The 21,374-nt window shown below is 46.4% G+C and overlaps 1 protein-coding gene and 1 long non-coding RNA gene across 2 annotated transcripts; one reads left to right on the plus strand and one right to left on the minus strand.

The window, feature by feature from the left end:
* Positions 1-225: 225 nt before the first annotated feature.
* Positions 226-19,429, minus strand: setd3 (SET domain containing 3, actin histidine methyltransferase). Its single transcript, XM_067243760.1, has 13 exons — positions 19,365-19,429; positions 15,839-15,975; positions 15,304-15,396; positions 14,952-15,100; positions 14,416-14,488; positions 13,898-14,154; positions 8,215-8,273; positions 7,223-7,337; positions 6,263-6,337; positions 5,269-5,435; positions 3,957-4,042; positions 2,786-2,946; positions 226-2,558 (listed from the first exon to the last, which is right to left on the minus strand). Exons 2-13 carry the CDS (start codon positions 15,939-15,941, stop codon positions 1,899-1,901), a joined length of 1,998 nt encoding a protein of 665 aa, XP_067099861.1. The 5' UTR covers positions 15,942-15,975; positions 19,365-19,429; the 3' UTR covers positions 226-1,898.
* A 797-nt stretch (positions 19,430-20,226) lies between these two features.
* On the plus strand, positions 20,227-21,267 carry LOC136949482 (uncharacterized). The gene is made up of 3 exons (XR_010877429.1): positions 20,227-20,694; positions 20,945-21,026; positions 21,141-21,267. It is a non-coding gene; the product is annotated as an uncharacterized lncRNA (long non-coding RNA).
* Positions 21,268-21,374: the final 107 nt, after the last annotated feature.

Genomic DNA, 21,374 nt, shown 5'->3' on the forward strand with positions numbered 1-21,374 from the left:
ATGATTCAAGATAATGTTTCTTTTATAAATTCGTAATAGGGCCAGGGGGCAAAGTAGGGAAAAATACATTAAATAATACTTTTTACCCCCCCCCTCCCCAACAAAAGAGAAAGAGGAGAAAAGGAATGGGGATGGTGACCTTGTCTTTGTGGAGAAGATGGGATCTGAAGGCCATAGGGAAGAAAAGGGTCAGGAGTAGACAAATAAAATGGCACAACACTGAAGTGAGAAATGAAATTAACTTTAATCTCCGGCCCGTTCAATGTGGACAGATTTCTCGCAAGTTTGCTTATCCTCCAAATAGTCTGTACTGTACAATCTCCTTCTTTACGCAGAAAACAACTCAAACTACTGCATTATGGGAAGATGGAGAGGAGTCTGTTGACAGTGGTTTATATTTTAATTGTGTGTATTGTTAAATCTGTGAACTGTAAGGTTCTACAAAGTCAGTCCATATCATCTTGGAAAAGCAGCATATAGATTGGGTTACAAATGGGTGGAAAATGTAAACAATTTAAAAACAAGTACCAAATCATATATTTTACATATGCTGCAAGTAATATTTGAAATGAAGTACTCAAACTAACACTTGCAGTGTATACTGTAAACTGACTGCTCATTCTAAAAGCTAGTGACAGATCCAGATAAGTAGGACCTTACAGAAGCCTTATTAACATGTTAGGCCCAGGTTGAAGTTAATTTCTATTTAATTCTGAAAAAAGCTCCTTTTATCATGTCATGACAAAATATTTGTATAAACAAGATGACACAAATATGCAAACTTAGGACTCCTCTACCAACACCACTACTAGAAAATGAAATTAGCACAGTAACAGTTGTTATTTATGTACTATACTGCATGTCTAGCTGGACACCAGGTTGCGACAAATGTTAACACAAGCCAATGCTGCAAATATAACAGATAACAAGAAAAAAAAAAAAAAAAAATCAGAAGCAGTCTAATATAGGATGAGTCCTGTTGAGATGAACCCATGGCTGTCCAACAGTCCAAATTGAAATGATTACAACGTGATTGTGTCAAATAAATGGATCAATTTACAGGTCATGCTTGGCTGAGGTTTGAATTTTGATCCCCTTTCTGACAGTATGGCTTTATCTTAGGCTAGCATAAGTGAGACCCTTGTCACCATGACGAGTCATCCTTAGGTCATTACTGCAACTTGAGAGCTGAAGGTACATTCATAAAGTAATTAAGTTCAGACAGCTCAGTCAACCACAATGTATACAACCTCATTTGACTCAAATAATAGATTGTCACATTTCAAATTGCTCAAACTCAAAGGAATCTTGTTAAGTGCAGAGATCTGCCTTGCACACCAGATCTCTTCAGTTCTGTTGCAAACGCGATTAGAAGGAAACAGTAAGAGGAACGTGAGATGGCAGTGGTCTCAACAGAGATGTGATAACCTGATTCTAGATGTGTACTCAGACAAATAACGATGTCTGGGTCAAATATTAGGAGGAAGATATTGGAATATTAACTTGAGCAAAAAAATAATAATAGGTCTACCTGGAAGTAAGGGAGACTTCAATTATTAGTAAAGACATTACAAAGGGTTTTTACAAATTGGAATTAACTCGATGTAAACCAGTGAAGCATTGCTAAAAAAACTAAACAAAGCCAGGTTTAATTAAAAATGACTTACTGTACTGCTCAAAAGACAGAGATGCGCTGACAGAAATATTCAACTGCCCGTTTCTGCTGCGAACACCTAACAATAGCCACGTTGGATGAACAGACAGTGAAAGGTTCTGCCATTGGTTTTTATTTAAATTTGTTTCAGCTCCTTCTTTATTTCTGTGCGTCACTTATGAAAGACAAAAATAAATAAACAGTAAGGGGCCGTGGCTTCTCTTCCACAATAATAGAGATATATCTATTTACTATTCTCTTTGGGTTCGTCTCCAGTTCGTTGGGCACTTAGGCTGTTGACGTCTTTTGTGTGAGAAACAGCCTTCTCATGATCCATTTGGACTTCCTGTTCTGGGCTACCATCTTGCATTGAGTTAGCATTATTGCTTATGTCCAACTTTGAGGTAGCACTTTTGCTAACCTCTTGAGTTGGGCTAGCTAATTTACAAGCCTCCTGCAGTGGGCTAGTGTCTCCATTAGCTTCCACAGTTGGGCTAACATCTTCACTGGCATCCACGGTCGGGCTAACATCGGTACCATTGATCAACTTGACATTTCCGTTGACTAAAGGGACCTCCCTCTGCCCGTCGCCCTGCCCGAGGTCCTCCTCCTGGGAGAGGACCTCGGGCAGGCTCAGCTCCTGCTCAACTGCCTCGACCTCCTCAAGCTTGCGCAAAATGATCGGTATCTTAGCATCCGCGTCAGCATTCTCCAGCAGTGCGATGTCGCTCTCCTCGTAGCGGGGCAGCGGAGCGCCCTCTTCCAGCTGCTTCTGGAAGTGCAGGCGCTTGGCCCGTCCGCTGGCAGACGCCCGCTCCAGAATCAGCTTCTCAGCCAGGCGGAGCTGGATGGCAACGCGAGAGTGGAGGGAGAGGTCGGGCTTCTCCAACTCACACCGGTCCTCCTGGATAGAGGGAAGTGGGTAGGGGACACGCCATGGAAACACACCAGATGGGGACATACCGTGACAGGGCACGAGGGGCGGAGACACAGAGGTGGGGTGCGGGGGACAGGGACATGAACAAGAAAAGGAGATACCACACTGTGTAAAAAATCTGTAGTTTCACTTAAATAAAGAACTGTCAGTGGATGCGATTGGAGAGGAGATGTGGTTGGAGAGAGTTTGCTGACCTCTGAGGAGGTCTTGTATGTCTTAAGGAGCAGGGCAGCCCGGGTCTCCAGGAAGGTCCACAGCTTGATCTCGTTCTCCCAACTCACTGGGAACTCTGTGTTGCCCAGGGTGAAGATCTTATTGATGGCGTGCTCTCCAAGAAGGTAGTCCTTTAGCTCCTCTGCAAGGAGAAAGAGACCAAATACAAAGGCATTCAAGGAAAAATATTTGGGGATATAGTCTCTTTAAGCTTATGCGCAGGCTAAACATTTAGGAGTTCCCAGTAATCAGACAAATACATAAATCAAATACATTTCAGTCAAAGTGAAAGTGTGTTTCATGGGGGAACCTGCTTGGCCAAACTCCAGCCCACTGGGGGTTGGTTATTTACCATGACGACACCCTTCATCATAACTACTCACTCCTCTGTAGCAGCCAGAGCATAGCTTCATTAACAGGTAAGCAAGAGAGAGCCTCCAGGGTCAACAGCTTAAATCGTTAGCGGTTCCCTTTCCAGGCCTTTTAACCAAACCAGTTTGATCAGAGCCATTACGTCATCACACTTTGATGACACAAGCCGAAGATGAAAGGTTTGGAGCGCGCCAGCGGCTAGCGTGGCGCATCCCAGTGTCACATCTGTATAGGCCCCTAATCCTGCTCCTCCCAGCTTCCCCCTCCCCTTCCAAAGGGTCTGGGGCCATTTTAAAAATTAACATGCAGCAAGGGTGTGAATAATATATGGTAGTGGGCCTGAGGAGGAGGCCTAGCCTAAGGAGGATGCGGCCTCGCTCAGGCGCGTTGGGGATTTATGACACTGCCCGTGTTTCTGCATACACGCCGATGAATATTTCAGGCCCCCGCGGATTGTTCCCTTCCACACATCTGGCGTCCTGCCTTGATCAATTAACAACCTAAGGGAACGGACAGTGCACCCCCCCCCCCGAATCCTTCTCAGCTCCTTCACCTCCACCTTCTTATACCGGTTGTTTCCGCTCGACTCCAGCCCCCCCACTGGCGAGCCAGGGTGGGAAGCAGCCGCCTGACGGTGGGGCGAGCGAGGAGCGTGCCGGGAAGAGTGTTGAGGGTGGCGTGTGGAGTCTGTGTGACCGGGGTTTGTGACCGTGGCAAAGATGATCCACTGGGAAAGTCCTTGTGCTAAAGTTTGAGGTTGGATGTGTGTGTGTGTCTTACCCTCGGTCATGCAGAAGACCCTGAGGAAGGCCAGTAGCTGGGCAGAGATGGGGGGCTCGCTACAGTGCAGGGCAAAGATGCTCGACCTAAAGGAACAGAAAGTTACAAATGCTCTCATGAAAGTCACAAATGGTCGAAATTCTTCCAACAAAACCTTTCTCTCTTACATGTACAGTGGTGACTTGACACAGCAAATCAATATTCTCCTGATGTGTCAGAGGTGGATGACTTGCTGTAATTCCCTCTCTGACACCCAATTCACAAACATCAGCAGAAACGCATGCATCCTTCCAATAAACTCAATACAAGGGCTATTTCGTGTCACTCTATGAAGTTACAGGATTTAAGGCAGAAACAAAAGTAGGAGATAAAAAGAAGCCAAGGCAAAACAATAGCATCTTACCATTATGTCACAGACAAAGGCAATTTCAGGGGGCAATATTTTCCTGAATTTCAACAAATTGATCAATGTAACAATAGACATGGCTGACATTATTACATCTAAAATGTATTAGAGGCCAGCTTCTACAGTGTAACTATTAAATTACCTCTGAGCCCATTGCTACAGCGAGACTGCATCCAAGCAAAGCAAATTACCTCTTTCTAACAAAGCCTACTCTGAGAGACTATGGCCTGGTTCAGAATGCCTTCATAATGCCTCATAGTGTCTCTCTCTCCGTGTCTCCCTCTCTCCGTGTCTCCCTCTCTCCGTGTCTCCCTCTCTCCGTGTCTCCCTCTCTCCGTGTCTCCCTCTCTCCGTGTCTCCCTCTCTCCGTGTCTCCCTCTCTCCGTGTCTCCCTCTCTCCGTGTCTCCCTCTCTCCGTGTCTCCCTCTCTCCGTGTCTCCCTCTCTCCGTGTCTCCCTCTCTCCGTGTCTCCCTCTCTCTGTGTATCTATCTCTCTGTCTGTCTCTACATGTCTCTCTCTCTGTCTCTCTGTCTCTCTCTCTCTCTGTATCTCTCTCTGTCAACTGACAGTGTGCTGTTGCCACTTCCTCTGAAACCACACATCACTGTATCTGTCAGTTTAATAGAGCACCAACAGCAACAATGGGGATTCTTTCATTTAATTTCCACTGTTGAGATTTAGCGTGTCATCAATAAGAGATTAAAAGGCGTCTGATTAAAAATGCCATAGAGAGAGGGCTGCATAATATTAGGGTAATGATAAAATGATTAAGCTCGGCGGTGATGAAAGTGCCGGGGCGGACGTAAATGATGCATGCCCCCCGTGTTGTTGTGGAGGAACTAGGCTGGTGGCGGAGGCTCCTGGGTGGATGCTCCTGGTGCTTGGGGTCTGGGAGGATAGCTTACGCTGGGATGCCGGCGCGGGCCAGCACCTCGGCCTTCATGGCGTACAGGCGCTCGCTCTTGCTCACGCCCAGCTTGATCTTGACCCTGTCGTGGGCGTTGTCCTCGAAGAAGAAACCGTTGTGGATGACGAACTCGGCGTTGGAGCGGGTGCCGTAGAAAATGTAGATCTGCGGGCGGAGAGGGGGGGAGAGGAGGTCAAACGAGAAAGGAGGACTCAGGAAAGGTCCTTCGTAGTGGGGGAGCTGATCCTGAAAGGCTTTGTGGAGGTGGTTTCAATATGAATGGCCACGTGTTTTTAAGAATGTAGGAGAGTCGTGTCCTAGTGCTTTATGGAAGACATCCATGAGATTCGTATGAGACTCGCCCCCCCCCCTCTCTCTCTCTCTCCTTCTCCAAATACCCCACTCGTATACGTGGAATATGGACCACAACAGGAGGAGACGAGAGTGAGACGTGACGAGGGAGAGGAGAGAGGTAGACAAACAGGCTGGTACAAAAAAACACAGGTTAGTTTGTTTTTGCTGTTCCTCTGCACAGACACTGTAATCGGACGATCAAATCAGGGATGAAATGGCCTTTCGAGTCCCTCTCTGGTCCTGTACTGCAGCCCCCCAGCCCAGACACCCCCACCTTTACTCCTGCCCCCACCCCCATCTCTCTGTCCCTCTGAATCTTATCAAATAATTCATGTTGTAAAGAGAGACATGGAGCGAGAGAGAGAGACAAGGAGGGAGAAGAGTGTGTGTGTGAGAGTCAGGGAAGGCCCTTGGCCGTGAGGAGGCAGCTGAGGGATTAAAGAGGAAGAACACCTGACTCAATCCATCCCTCTTCTTATTCTCTCCCTCTAACCTCTCCTCCTCCCATCCTCCCCGTCTGAGCGCATGCCAGGGCCTCCTCTTCTGGACTGGGTTGATAACAAACCCAACAAGCCACAGTGTGCGTGAGTGTGTGTGTGTGTGAGTGAGTGAGTAGGTGAAAGCAAGGGGGCACTCACCTGATCGTTCTCTTTGTAATCTTGCAAGGCGACACATTCACACCTGTCGTCCTCCAGGTTGTAGCCCGTGGTGATCTGAACAGAGAGCAGAGCAAGCTCATCGATTGGTCGCTTTTTGGATCGGATAAGAAGTGAAAGGGATTGGTTAGGTGCTGGGTGGCTGGGAATGATTTCATAAGTGTATCTTGAACTCTCCAGGTGTCTATGAGTGGTGGTGCCATGGAACAAGACGTGTTTGGAAAGGAGACCCTTACTGCCGTAGTGACTCCAGCAACTAGTTTGTCCTCAGAATAGAATACATTTCCTTGTTCTCAAGTGAGAACGTCAAGGGGACAATGATAAAAAAAAAAGATAAGCAAGCCAAAACAAACAGAAAATCATTAGAGAAAACGTTTTAACTGAGCATGCATCATGCATTTAAAGATCACACAATGAATACGATTTCCATGTAGAGAGTTAGCGAGACCTGAAATGAAGGAAATTGAGTTGACACATATCATTTCTCAATAACGGCAAATCTGATGAAGAATAAAGCAGATACGCAAAAAATATGCAGAGTCAAGGAAAACAACATCTCTTTTTATCAAACCCAAACCAAGGGGAATACATTGGAAAACGTTCCACTGCATGTCTTAATGATGCAGTTTCACATTTTAAGGACTTTCTTCCCTGTTAAATCTCATTAGAGGGTATAAACACAAGCTATGATATTGCTCTGATTCAATCAGCCACTGAACACAATCAGAGCCAAATAATCCTGATAAATAGAAAAATAAAAACAACTCCCTTGAGCTGAGCCTAATCAAGTGAGGATTTTTTTTACAGATCTGGCTTCACTGGCAAACTTGCATTCTGTGTGTGTTTGTTTGTGTGTATACGTGTTTATATGTGTTATTGTCATTAGAGTTCCTTGTTCTAGAACCTGTGCATGCATGTAGTAGGCATGCTGGAAAGACTCACCAGGCCGTTGGTATGGTTACACATGTCCCACAACGGGATGAGGGCTAAGGTGACCCGGACGCCATCCTCAGTGGGGATCTGGTTCTGACGGGTCATCACTGAAGAAACTGCCCATCTGGGAGGAGGAGGGGGGAGGACTCACCAATCAGGAAAAGGTTGGATCAATCCTAATCAAAGCTAACACTCATTACTCAGGCATCGTGAGTCCCAATCGTGAGGGCCAATCACAACCATTTATCTGATATTGGGCAGGTTTGATACAATAACTCTACAGAGGAACGCCAATAAGGCATTTTCGTAACCAACCAAGATGGCCAGACTAATCCGCACTTGCAAACTGGTTTGGCGATGCCAGGCCAACTGTCAATTGGAGACTTCCGATGAACGGCTCTCGTCATAATCTACCGAAACCGGGAAGATGAGGCCATGCCTCCTTCAAGGTGAATCATAAATCATGATTGGGTGATGGTTTATTAACGCAAGTTGTAGTAAGTCATGTGAGATATCAGCCGTTCATTTAGGAGTTCATCAAACTATTATCTGCCCGTATCTGGTGCTAATCTAGGAGCGTGAGCAGGAGAATGATCATTCCAGAGGGGGGGGGGCGGGCTGCCAGAGGCTCGGGGGGGGGGGGGGGGTGCCGGCGCTGGAGAGAGGAAGCCGGACACCTTTTTCCACAACGCATTGCCCAGCAGGAGCAGAGCCTTGCATCAGACTTGAAGATGGGAACGGTGGGGGGGGGGGAGGGGGAAGGAACGGGGGGGGATAAAAAGAAAGCTGTGGCGATAAATTATTCCCTCAAAGATAATTTGACTCTTAATGAAAGAACAATGAGAACAAACACCCTCGTTTTGAAGGGGGCCATCCTGCCTCGTGGCAGTTGCTCTAGATTCTTGTACTAACTCACACACACAGGCATTTTCAAGTCTGAAGAGAGGGAGGAGGGACACCTATTCAAAAAACAATAAGCACACACACACACACCAACCAACCTGTAGTCATCGAACGTAAAGGAATCCTTCAAGGGCAGCTTACTGGCGGTGGGATGAGTCTGAAGATTGAAGGTGAGAAAGAGAGGAGGGGGAAAAAATAGAGAGAGCAAAAATAAAAACACAAATCAGTGTGTGAAATTTCATTATGCGTGGGGCGGGGGGGGCAACGGACGCCTAACAAGGGTGTGGGAGTATGGGGAGGGGTGAGGGAGGGGAGGGGGGGGCAGTGTGTGTGCGAGCATGGTCCATCGACGCATGGGGCTAGGGGGGGGATCAGGGTAGCGGTAGCCCCCCATACATCACTGTCAACTTAATTTGTTGTGCCCAGCAGCCGTCATAAATCTGCTTCATCAATTTGAGGAGGTGGGGAGGGGGGGGGGGGTGGCTGACAAGACACACACACACACACACAGAAGGAGCGCCACTTGAATCTACATTTTAAAGCTGCGGCCGTGGTCGCCCCCAAGGGCTCATTTGCAATGAGCCAGAGCTGCTGCTGGTGAGCTGGGGTTACCTGGTGGAGGAGATGGAGCGAGGGCTGGAGAGAGGAGAGAGAGAGGGCAGAGCAAACGAGAGAGAGGGGAGCGCTAAGGAAGACGGAGACAGACAAAGAGCAAAAGAAAGAGAGAGAGAGAAAGAAAGACAGAGAGAGAGAGGAGCACTAGGGTCCAATTCTGCCTCCTGAAGCCCTCTTCTCCTCCAAACATGCAAAATGAGCAGTAAAAAGGGCCTGGATCGGCGCTTGGAATGCCCAAGTGAGGCATTGCGGGGGTCTCACTCTACCGCATGCACGCTGTCCTGGATGTGTGTGCGTGCGTGTCTGTCGTCTTGGCACACCAGAGACAACAGAACAGGCTACAGTTCTGTAGGTTGACAATAGGTTTCTTGTTTGTAATCCAGCTTGTCAGAGCAGTACAGATTTGACACAGCATCATGCCTGCCCTTTACAAGTCTGTTGTGCGTACACATGCACACCCTTCAGAAACAGACAGGCAGCGACAGACAGGCCGACACCTGGTTAAGGCAGGGGTGGCAAAAGGTAGTAACCAGTGGTCACATCATATTCCTCCTTAAGGCTGGATGGTCAGGCATTGACACGGATTCATAGCTACAGTAAGGTGAGGAGAATCACTCGCCTAGCGACAGCACGCAACATCCGACCCCCAGCAACGCAAACACAAAGGTATGTGCACTTGTTACCAAAAGTTGGCAAACTGAGCCCCCCTTAAATTGAGGGAGAGAGGTGGTTGCGGGGAAGGATGATAATACCAAATCTGCTCTCTCCATCTAGTTCTAAAATACATGTGTGTGCATTTTGCAAAATGCACGTGTGTGTGTGTGTGTGTGTAAAGTTATGGAGAACCCTGTGCTTGAGCTTCTACGCGCTGCCTCTGACAGCCATTAAAAGATAAGAGGCCGGTGGTAGGAGGAGGCTGAGGGCTGAGAAGGAAGAAAGCAAAAACAGGGGAAAGAGAGGAGAAGAGAGGAGAATAGGGGAAGGAGAAGGAGAGGGAAGGGAAGGGAAGGAGGCCACCTCCCACCAGCATGGCCACAGAGGATAGAGAGATGAAGGGGGGAAGGAGAGGCAGGGGAGAGCAATAGTAAGCAAAGAAAAACAGAAAGACAGACAGACAGACAAAGAAAGTATAGTAGAAAGAAAGAAGGAAAGAAGTTCTCTGGATCAGGGTTCATAGTGAGTTCAATGCTGGTCTGTGGGGGCCAGCTGCTCTCAGAACCGAACAGTCATCCAGCGGCCTGGGCCGTCCTTCCAGTTAGCCCCACGTTTGAAAGGAGACAAGCCAGACTGAGCTTGACACCGTCAGAGGTAGTTTTTGGTGGAGAGACTGGTCCACAAGTGAGATGTGTGGTGGTGGTAAGACACACACACACTCACACACACACACACACACAAAGGGGGCACAATGGTGCATGTTGAGCTCTTGATGCATTAGCATCACCAGGCGAGGGTCATCCATCATGAGCCACTGTGGAGTGTGTGTGTGTGTGTGTGTGTGAGAGAGACAGTGGGAGGGGGGGGGGAGATGGGTAGTGAGTTGAGAGGGACAGAAACAAGTGAGGGGTAGCTTACATGGAGAGAGAGGCATAGAAAGGGGAGAAGCAGGGGGGGTAGAGAGAGGGAGGAGGTCAGGTCCAGGAAAACAATTAGTGCGTGGAGACCCCACGCAGAGCAAATGCTTGTGGGTATCGGGTCCTGGTAAAAGGCTGCTAATTGGTTCAGGACCAGAAGATAGAAGGCAGCTATGATGTCATTGAGTCACTAGATTAGACCTGCAGACTACTGATGAACGCCTTGACTGTTAGGTCAAGTATGGCCAGGCCACTATTTTGGCTAATCCCTGGTATGATCAATTTAGAATCACCACGTAAAAATAATTGAATTATATATGAATGCACAATGCCGTGAACGCGAGCCAGGGTAATGATGAGTAAGAGCCTTCTAGCTCATTTGGAGAGAGAGAGAGAGAGAAGGGAGGGAAAATGGAGTGAGAAACAGGAAAGGATGTAAGAAAGGTAACAGAGACGACACCTATGGGACTCAACCATTTCTCATCACACACACACACACACACTCTCCCCCAAGGTTACTCTGCATCCCATGCATACCAGGGGTCACCTTATGAAGTCCTTTCACAGCCACACGCCCACCCAGGTTGTGCACACGCAACACTTGAACACACACGAACACACACGAACACACACACAAACTCTTGCGTATACACAGATAATTCTATCCCATGCCAGATCTAAGGAGGGTTTGATATGTATGAGACAGAATCAGACACTGCCTTGTTCCAACCCAAGACAGGTGATTTCTATCCCTCCCTTCATCTGTGTGTGTGTGCGTGTGTGTGTGTATGTGTTATGCGCGTGATAGTGTGTGCATACATTGAGGGGCAGCTAAGGTGGACTGGGGGGGGGGGGGGGGGGGGGGGGGGTGTCCGTGCAGGCAGGTCCTCTCTCTGTCTCCTATTCTACATGTAAGGGAAGGTACAATCAGGTCAATTCAATTCAAAGCCAATGCGACAAGCTAATTTTCCAGCCCGGTCATCTGCAGCCGCCTCAAAGAGGAGAGAGGGTGTCTGTGTGTGTGTGTGAGAGAGAGACGGAAGGAAAGACAGTGAAAGAGAGAAGGGGGGGGGGGGGGGCTGACATTGGAAATAGTCATTACACTGACACCAGCGGCCCCCAAACCTAGGGACAGGAACAAGGGAGGGATGGAGAGATACAAAGAAAAGAGGAGGGTTTAGGAGAAAAGGAAGAGGAGAGGTGAGAGGAAGACAGGGGTGACGAGAGGGAGCACTGGGGGGAAAAGGGTGGATGAAATGAAAGAGAAATGTAGTTGAGGTGACAGGGACACGCGCGCGCGCACACACACACAGCCCTCTATACAAACGCAGTGCCAGCCAAGCGAGAAGGAGAGTTAGAGATGGAGATAGGAGAGAGACAACGAATGTCACCTTGTACACTTAAAACTCGCTCGTCTTAAACACTCGTGACCAGCCAATAAGACTCACTGCTATCAATGTATATCATACTATGACAATGGTCATTCCTACAGGTGATCATTCAAATTGAAGCTTATTCAGAAACGATTCTTCTCATGTCTGGCCAGGCATCTACACATACTGTAGCCACTGGTATGTACATAAACACAAGTGAGTGCTGGAGAGGAGACAGTGGAGAGAGAGAGAGGCTGGGAACGAGGCAGACAGAGAAGAGATGGAAAGAGCGAAAGGGAGACAGAAAGAGAGAGACGTATCATTGTGATTGTTTTGTCTGGATTTACCTAAGCGATGTTATGGTTCGTACAGAAGCAGCTCTGGGCTGTTCTTTAAATCGCCGCTACCATCTAGTGGCCAGTATTCTGGAACTGCACATCACTGACAGGCTGTGATCGATTTCAAACAAGGCATTTGTCAAGCCGTGTTTTGTGCTTCAGAGACACAATGCCATACACTGTGAAAACCAAGAACAAATTCTAAACAAATCTAAGGCTTTTTCAATTAATGTATTCATTTTAAGGGCTTTGTCCATGTGTTAAAATTGTGAAACCAAATTGTTTCAGTCAATTGTGCAAGTCAAACATCCTTGATAAACTACCAAGTTTATTCAAGATCTTAAAATAGTCAACTCAAAAGAGTTGAGGTTCTAAATAATAAAAATGACAATACCTTCCACAGACAACTAAAATATAGATTTTTAATTAAGAATGACAAGGCAAGGAAACGAAAAAAAAAAAAAACATTCAATGTTTCCATTCCATAAATGTGTGACGCCTCATCTTGTAAGCGTTGCCTAATTAACAGTCAACCTAATGAAGACTTCAAAAAGGCATTCCAAAATCCAGAACTCAAAATAATTTAGGAGAAAATCATTTTAGAGCACATGGAGCCGACACCAAAGGAAAATCTCCTGGCTGTTCCTCGTCGTTTGATCAGAGCAGACACTAAAGGAATTGTCACTCTGACGCTGTGTTTTAATAACGCAACATTAGCATATTTGGAGATTTGCATCACAATACATCAGTCTAGCCAACACTTAAGACTTCATAATAAAGGGAATATTGCATTGCCTCTCTGTCTTCTGTGTTGAATTGATAGCACTGCTGTAGATAAACCGGACCTGAAAACGTGGACGGAAAAAAACCATGGAGAGGACTATTACGTCGTTTAAAACAGGAGCCTTACTTTGTCGATTGGACTGCAAACATTGGCCAGAGAACATTCCAAACAACGTTCTAGTGTTACATGTCAGATCGACCTCTTTTAGGGATGCCATTGAACCAAGGTGTTCAACACAGGTAAATATGTTCTTGAATATTTGACTGAGTCTGAATGGATTCAACAAATCAAATGAACGCAAGGTAGTAGTTGGGTTCCTGGCTGCAGCTCATGTAGGCAGCTCATGTCCAGTTCTGTGCATGATGGGTAGAGCTCAGTTATAGAGCATTGGACTGCAGTTCAAGAGGTCCCAAGTTCAAATCCTCTCTTTGGATACAAACGTCTGCTATACATGAACATAGTATTATTCTGTACATTTTCCCCTTCCAGTTAAGGAAAAGTGAAATGTCCCCCCCTGCTGGTGACGTTGTAGTACTACAAGGCCAGGTCCCCAACCCCCAGCTCTGTGTGTCATTGGCAGCTTATCAGAGGCCTGTGAAATTGAGTGCAAGAGGGCACTCTAAACCTGCTCTGGGCCCCCATCTCTCCTCCACCCGTCTGCTCTCCGCTCCACGGCTGGAAACCTCTTACTGCCTGATTCCTCTTGCCAGGCAACAGACATGCTGACAGACAGGTGAAGGCTGAGCAAGAGAGAGAGAGAGAGAGGTGAGATAAGGAGAGGACAGCAAACAAGGGAAGAGAAGAGCGCGAGCGAGAGCGAGAGCGCGAGAGGGTGTCATATGGAGAAGAGGGCAAATAAGGGAGGGAGAGAAAGGGAAAGCAAGTGCAGCGGACTGAAATGCAGACCCCTGATTGGGCGGATAAAGAAGCCGTGGTTATAACTCCTCTTTGATGGGACATGGGCCTGGACCTCAAATCCAAGGTTTGTATTAAATCGACCGTGAAACATGCAGTCAAACCAGGGAGCTGTGGGTTTAAGGATACAAAGTCCAAACGATGCGACTGGCTCCCTCACAAAACACACACACACACGCGCTTACCTGAACCACCTTGTAGAAGTAAGCGTACTGGCGCGCTGTGTTCTTGTACTGGCTCAGCACGTCCTGCACGGCCTGCGTGCCCAGCAGGTGGCGCACCTCCTCCTCCTCGTAGTAGAGTGGCGTGTCGTACTCGGAGGGCAGAGTCTTGATGTAGGGCAGCCACGGCGAGGCGGGCTCCGAGCACTCGCACAGCAGGTGCAGAGCCAGCGTCACGTTGCCCATGGCCTGGAGGATGCGGTCCTGGCTGTACAGGGGGCCTGGATGGGGAGAGCATTTGACTCCAGATTAAGAAGTTCCCCCCAAAAATATCGTGTTGGATGTGCCTGTGATATGGGGGCACCGTGGGGGTTGGCACTGTGTTGGTCGGCCATGGAATAGGGCACGCCCCGGCCAGCACCAGGGGCAAACGCCCAGCCGAGCCTTAAGTTTCCAGGAGGCTATTCAAGGTTATTTATTTATAGAAGTGTCTCAATGTGTGTGTGCGTGTGTATAACTGATTTAAAACCACATGGACGTACCCAGGACAGAGTTCTTGGCTGACTCCACAGTCATCAGCATACTCCTGGGGATCCACAGGAACAGCTCCTCTGCCTGCCAACACAACATATTACACCCCGTTTACATTGGACTCCTTAGCAAACACAACTCCAAAACATTCTTAACCTTAGTATTGGCTACGGTTGGCCATTGATCAGCCTCCAGAACGGGAGCGAGAGACAGGGAGGAGGACAGGAGCCAGATTAGCACGCCTTTGTCGCATCGACCGGCCCCAGCGGCGGGCATTTTTGAAAAGTCGATGAGGGCTGATTGGGGGGTCATTAGGAGGAGAATGCCAATGAGGGCACCTCCTTCCTGGCTCTGCTAATGGAGGAGCTGATCAATCTGTGGTATTCACTGGGGGGGGGGGGCATCAGGTCAGCTAATCGAACATCAATGAACATGTGTTGTATTTGGTACTGTAGAGTGTGTGTGTGTGTGTGTGTGGGGTGGGGGTGGGGGGGGTTGTACTCATAACCGTGCTCTGCAGGGCTCTGCAGGGCTGTTAAGGACGCACCTTGATGTCCCTGGTCGCGCGGAGGCCGAAGCCCTCGTCTCCGAAGTTGGCGACCTGGAAGCCGTCGCAGGAGGCCCCGCTCTCCTGGGCCCAGGCCATGAGCTCAGAGAAGTACTCCTCCCTGGTGCCCTCAAACATCACGGAAAGTCCTGAGGGGTGGGACGCACACGCACACGTTTCACCTGTCTCTTGTGTGTGTGAATTGGTGAGTGAGTTTTTGTGTGTGTGAATTGGTGATAGTGAGTTTTTGTGTGTGTGAATTGGTGATAGTGAGTTTGAGTGAGTAAGTGTTTGCATTTGTATGTATGTATGCAATGCATGTATGTATGTATGAGTTTGTGTCACAGCCTACCTTTCTGTTTCTTGCGGATCTTCTCCACCAGGGCTCGTATCTGAACATACTCCTCCCACTCTTTCCCTGGAGCGGGGGCAGCACTGCTACACTCTACACACACGCAGGTGGACACACACACACACACACCTTAGTAAGCAGCTTCCTCTTACAGCTTCAGCTGGTACACTTTTGATCAACGTGTCAAAAGATGGCAATTAGGCTACATAGTAACAACTGTTATTATGCCGTTCATATTATCATTCATCTGAGAATACAATTTGATGAACTTCGTTATCAAGGGTTCAAAGTAGAGTAGGACATAATCAGTTCCATCATCAGGAACGGAAACTGATCTTTATAAACCCCATGTGGTCATTTCAATACTCTTAATGGAGATACATTCCAGTTGAAACAGCACTTAACTAACATGACCATCTTATCTGAATACAAATGTTGGGTTCTTGCTTCACCAGATGTTCATTCAAGGAAGTGAGGGAGGGAGGAAGTGGTTAGGGAGTGTTTCAACAGGCTGATGGTGAGGATGTCCACGTACTCTGTAGGAGTTCAGAGATGAGGCTCATCATCTCCTTGGGGGACACCACGGCCGTGGCGCCCGTCCCTGACTTCTGAGTCTTCACTCGACTCTTCTTTCCCATGGTGCAACTGGACAGCAGGGCAAGGGCAAAGGGGCTGGAGAAGAGATGCTGCGAGTTGTTATTCAGTTATTCATTGACTTACTGCCTTTAGTCATGGGGTCTCCAAATGTTCCTGGAGAGCTACCTGCCTGTTGGTTTGGGCTTTTATGTTGTTGGGCACCAGCTAGCAACAACACCAAAGTAATGGGGAAATAAAACCTGGAATCAATTCACCCATAGCCTGGCACTGCCAGAAACATTTAAGAAAATGCGTTTTATTGTGAAACCTCTGGGTGTTTATCAACGGCCGCAGAACAAAACGCCTCAGGACATAATTGGATGGATACAATCCAACAGAGCAACGAAACATCTTGGATGTTCACAAAACTTCCTCAACGGCACTCCCCTGTAGCCATCGTAACAACCCCCCCTCCCCATATTAGATAAACAGATGTGAGTGGCTCAGCACTACTCAGGCCGGGTGGAAATCAGTTTCAACGGGAGGGTGGCCAGACCTGTTCAAACAAATGCAACATGAGCTTGCAGATTCATCTGGTTCCCAAAAATGTCTGGCATTGTTCTATGCAATGTGCACTAGAGGGCACAAGCGAGCGACTCTTACGAGTAGTCTGAGCTGAGAGTGACCAAGAGTGGCAGGCTATTTGTTGTTCATCTTGGCACAGGATATCCATTCAAATGTCCTAGCTTTCCTTTTGGAAATGAAGTGGAAAAAACTGGTGATGGAAACTCAAATTTACCATGACAAAGTTTGCGCACTTGACAAGACATAGGCTCAAACTAACCCAGTTCAGGTTTTTTTTTCAGCCTTTGCAGGCAACCGGCAGCACATTTTGACACACAGGAATTTGGTTTTGTAATGAAATAAACACCGCCTGAGAAAATGTCTCATCATTGAAAAAATATATTGTGCTCTTCCATTCTGAGTCAGGATTTTAATTTCACGATCACTGCGTTGACCTAGCATTGCAGTCGATCTTGTGACACATATACATAGGGTATTTATTATGAGGACCCACATTTGCTACTTCCTTGTTGCAGCAAGAGTCAATTTGTCTATAGGAAAAGAAAATAGTCCTGATGGTAGACTGACTCAGCTCAGGAAAAAAAAGTTTTCATCGAATGACTAGGCAATGTTATTTCAATGTCTGCTTCAGTTAGTTTCTCCTACATTTTTCAAATGTGGGAGAAAAATAAGCAAATCAAGGATGTGATCAATCATTCCTGCTCAACTGTGACTATCAAAGCCCACGCTGATGCTGACCTCCAGCAGCAAACTAGTAGGCCTACATGTCTCCTGAAAGAGTGGGACACAGAATAAGTCAAGAGTAGTCTAGTCTCTCAGGTTATAACACACATGGATTGATTCTGTCAAACTACACTTTAGCCCTGGCCTAGGCTACACGTGTGAAAGCATGGCAGATACAGTAACATAGGCTAAAGTTAGCCTAGGGTTAAGCGACACAGACAATGCATTGGGTTAAGCAGTGTTTGTAGCGATGTAGTAATTATGGCTTAAAATAGACAGTGTCAATGGTCAGTTTACACTATAAATCTGAACCTTAGACCATTTCCACTGGCCATCTTAGCAAGTGGGCTAATGTTTATCTGTCTAACCCCTCTGCAGCTGCTTATCTCTCTCTCCCCCCCTCTCTCCCTCCTTTCGTTCGTCTCTCTCTCTCCCCCTCCTCTCTCAGACCAACCCTACCTCCCCCCCACCCCCTCATTCTCACTCTGTCACCTGCTCTTCTTGCAAGTCTTTGCTAAAGCTAAAAGCAGCGCCACTGCTACAGGCCAAAGCAGTGTGTTGGCAGAGTGAGGCCCTTCTGCAATCCAAAAACCAGTCGGTTCCACCCCTCTAGAGAATAATTTGTGCCTAGAGTGTGCCGGGAATGTCACAAAGGCATGCAAGTCTATATTGATATCTGATGCCTGGATAAAATAGGTCAAAAACACAGACTTCAACTCCAGCAGATTTGCGAGGATGAGGGCTATATGAAGCACCAGCTGCTCAAGGCAAACAGACACCCGAGCGCAGCTCGTCACTTTACAACATGTTGTATCCACAGACTCCTCAAAATGCTGCTGGCAAAACAGCTGTGTCACCCATTCCCCAGCAATATTACAGCCCAAATCCCAGTTTTGCCTGATGCTTTGCATTTGACTTCAAAGTGCAAGTTAAGATGGAACTAAACACTTCAGCATCACCTTGGGCAAAATTCCCTGTGTAGTGGGAAAGATATGAGCCATCAAACAACTTTCAGGACATGGAGATAATAATGTGCACACAACTTACACAAATGTATAACATTGAGGTCTGAAAGCTATATTTGAAAACTCAGTTTTACTCTCAAATGTTCAGAGAGCTACAATACTAATTCAAAAAGACATAATTGTGAAGACAATAATACTTGAAATGGTTAACACAATCATGTTTAGAACAACCCAACACTGCACACACACAATCTCACGACCACTAACACTCAATCAGACAAAGCTTCGCACTCCTTTCATAATTCTTTGGGCAAGGGCCACCGCACGGCCATAGTTCAATCTGGCAATGGCTGAAAGCCTGCCAAAATTCCACTCCACCAACATAATCAACTATGCACCCATTAAGGGCGAAGAGAACACTGCTGTCTATGTGGTCGGACCAAACTTTAAAACCCGAAAGCCGAGGATTGTCATCTCGGTGTGAAAGGGATTCTTTAATGAAGTCTCTCTGCCAACTGACAGCTATCTAACAACGTGAATAAAACATTGTGAGTTTTATCATGGTCTAGTTTCACCATAATAATAATAATAATAGCTAATCTATTTTGAATGGGAATATCGTTGATATTAGTCAAGCGAGTACTAATCTGTGCTATTATGGATGTTATTCAGATAATTGGGAACCAGGTAAACTAACAGTAGCGGGTGTTTCTTAACTTCACATAGCACACTAGCTATCATGATCACAGGGGAAAGTACCAAACTAGCCTAGGCTAGCTGGTTACCCAGTAGCTAGCGAGCTGAATCACGCCCATCAAATACGAAATCTAATTGGACTAGATAGCTCAACCCTGCTAGCAACACACGAGCCCATTCATTTAAAACGACGTGGTTTGAATTTACATATGCTAGCTCACTATTGTACATAACCGATAACGATTCGCTCACCTAGCTAGTGACAAGCTGAACTGAAGTGGAACAACCAGCGAGCATTAGAGTTAGCCAGCTAGCTAATCTGACTGGCTCTTTACTGTATTATGTGGTTCCCTCCCTGCCTGTCTGGTTGGTTCGCCAGTTTGCAAGCAACACTTTCTGAGCAGCGATGCGTGCAATAGTGATGGCAGGCAGCTAAAGCTTCTAAACATTTACAGATGAATAATAATGATTGTGCGGACATCATTTATTTTAAAACACTTTGCAGAACAAAGTTACCTTCTAATTGACAGCCGATCCTCCTGTCAGACTGGAATTCAATCCTCTTCCACAAGGTACAGCAGTGAAACCGAACCTGATGTTGAATTTTAAGAGCCACGCCCGTAACACAGTTTTGAAAGGATTTGATTGGAGCAATATGGTTATACGCCCACATAAACAAAACCTTGATTCTGGAATCCTATTTGGTACTGAACGATGGAAGTTGCTTCATTAGTTTTCGGTTGGATGTAGCAAGAGCAAACGTCAAATGAATTGGTCAAAATGGCCGGCAATATTTCCATACTGCATTGGCCAGTTGAACTGTCATTCATTTCATCGAGAAATTATACATTGGTTTACCATCCATAAACATCCCCATATGGTTGTGATCGGAAGTTTACTTTAGTGGGATACAAATTACCATACATGGTAACGATTTAGACTATATGATTAGATGAAAAAGATGTCAGTTGTTGATAAAAAAAAAAAGAAGCCCATCCTACGCTATGGGTGCCCATAATTTACAGGCTGGCGGTCATAAAGTTGCACAACTCACTGTAAACATTGTTTTGTGACGGGTTGCAGCCGGGAAGAAAAAACAAGTCAAGGATATATAAGTTGCTAAACAAGCACTTTTATTGGTTACGATTTGACTTTACATGCTGCTTAATTCTCACCGGATAACCGGTGAAGCTGTCATCTTATCATTCGTTACATTATTGCTGTGTAGATGATCATGTACTGGGTACGATCGGTTGACTTGGTAGCTTTCGGTCGTCGCAGGTCCTTGTTTTTGTTCGGTTGTATGTCTTGGTTTTAGTTCAATTATTTTCCTTCCTCCTCGTGACGTCACTTGGATGCAATATTGTTAATAAATTAAATATGGCGCCTTACACTCAATTTCCAGTGTAAACTGTTGTATGGATTCATATTGCTTTCATTGAATGGATGTTTTACTCGTTTTAGCCCAATATTGTCCGTGCTATTTTTTTGGGCAAAGTAGGTCGTATAATCATTCCTCTCTACTACGTAACGTAACGGACGGAACTAGCAAGTCAGCTAATTCTAGACGCTAGCCAGCTAGCTAGCTACAAAGGGGTTTCAGTCAGTGACTATATAGACCACGCTTCTGTGTAAAATTATTTCAGTTCATGAAAGACTACCGGGAGAATTCTATCCCTGTCAATCCAGCTGCAAGTCTGGATCACATAAAACCATGCTGGTATTGGGACAAGAAGGACCTAGCACATACACCCTCCCAGTCGGAGGGACTGGACCCCGCCACAGAGGCGAGGTACCGGAGAGAGGGTGCACGGTTCATCTTCGACGTGGGAACTCGCTTGGGACTGTATCCTTTCTTTCCGCTGTGCTGAACTTTCCATTAAATAGTTTTAAGAATTCATGTTTAACTGTTGTTATCTACAAGTAATTTTAGTACTAATGTACTAATGATTTAAAGCATTGTCCTACCAACCTTTTTCCAGAAACAAATTTGCGTCCCGATACAGAGTGGAGACTTGTGAAAATACAGTGTCTTCCCAACCAAGATAAAGTTTAGAGCACAAATTGTTAAACAAACTCCTTAACCCCGTGCCCAGACACTATGACACACTGGCAACAGGAATCATCTACTTCCATCGCTTTTATATGTTCCACTCTTTCAAGCAATTCCCCAGATATGTAATTACCGTGTTCACTGGACACCTCAAGTTATGAATAAAATATAAACTAATTTGCAATACATTGTACATTGCAATACCTTGCTAACCCAGAACATGTATGTTGTGTTCACAGGTGACAGGGGGTTGCTGTCTCTTCCTAGCAGGGAAAGTAGAGGAGACCCCAAAGAAATGCAAAGACATCATCAAGACAGCTCGCAGCCTCCTAAACGACATCCAGTTTGCCCAGTTTGGAGACGATCCAAAGGTAAAACATACACCATCTTTACGGTGCCGTTTTTTGGCAGTGATGTGTTTGTATATGCCAGGTGCAGATCCCAATGTTGTTTCTGTAGGAGGAGGTGATGGT

The sequence above is a fragment of the Osmerus mordax genome, chromosome 9 (genome assembly GCF_038355195.1).
Source record: "Osmerus mordax isolate fOsmMor3 chromosome 9, fOsmMor3.pri, whole genome shotgun sequence".
NCBI classification, from domain to species: domain Eukaryota; kingdom Metazoa; phylum Chordata; class Actinopteri; order Osmeriformes; family Osmeridae; genus Osmerus; species Osmerus mordax.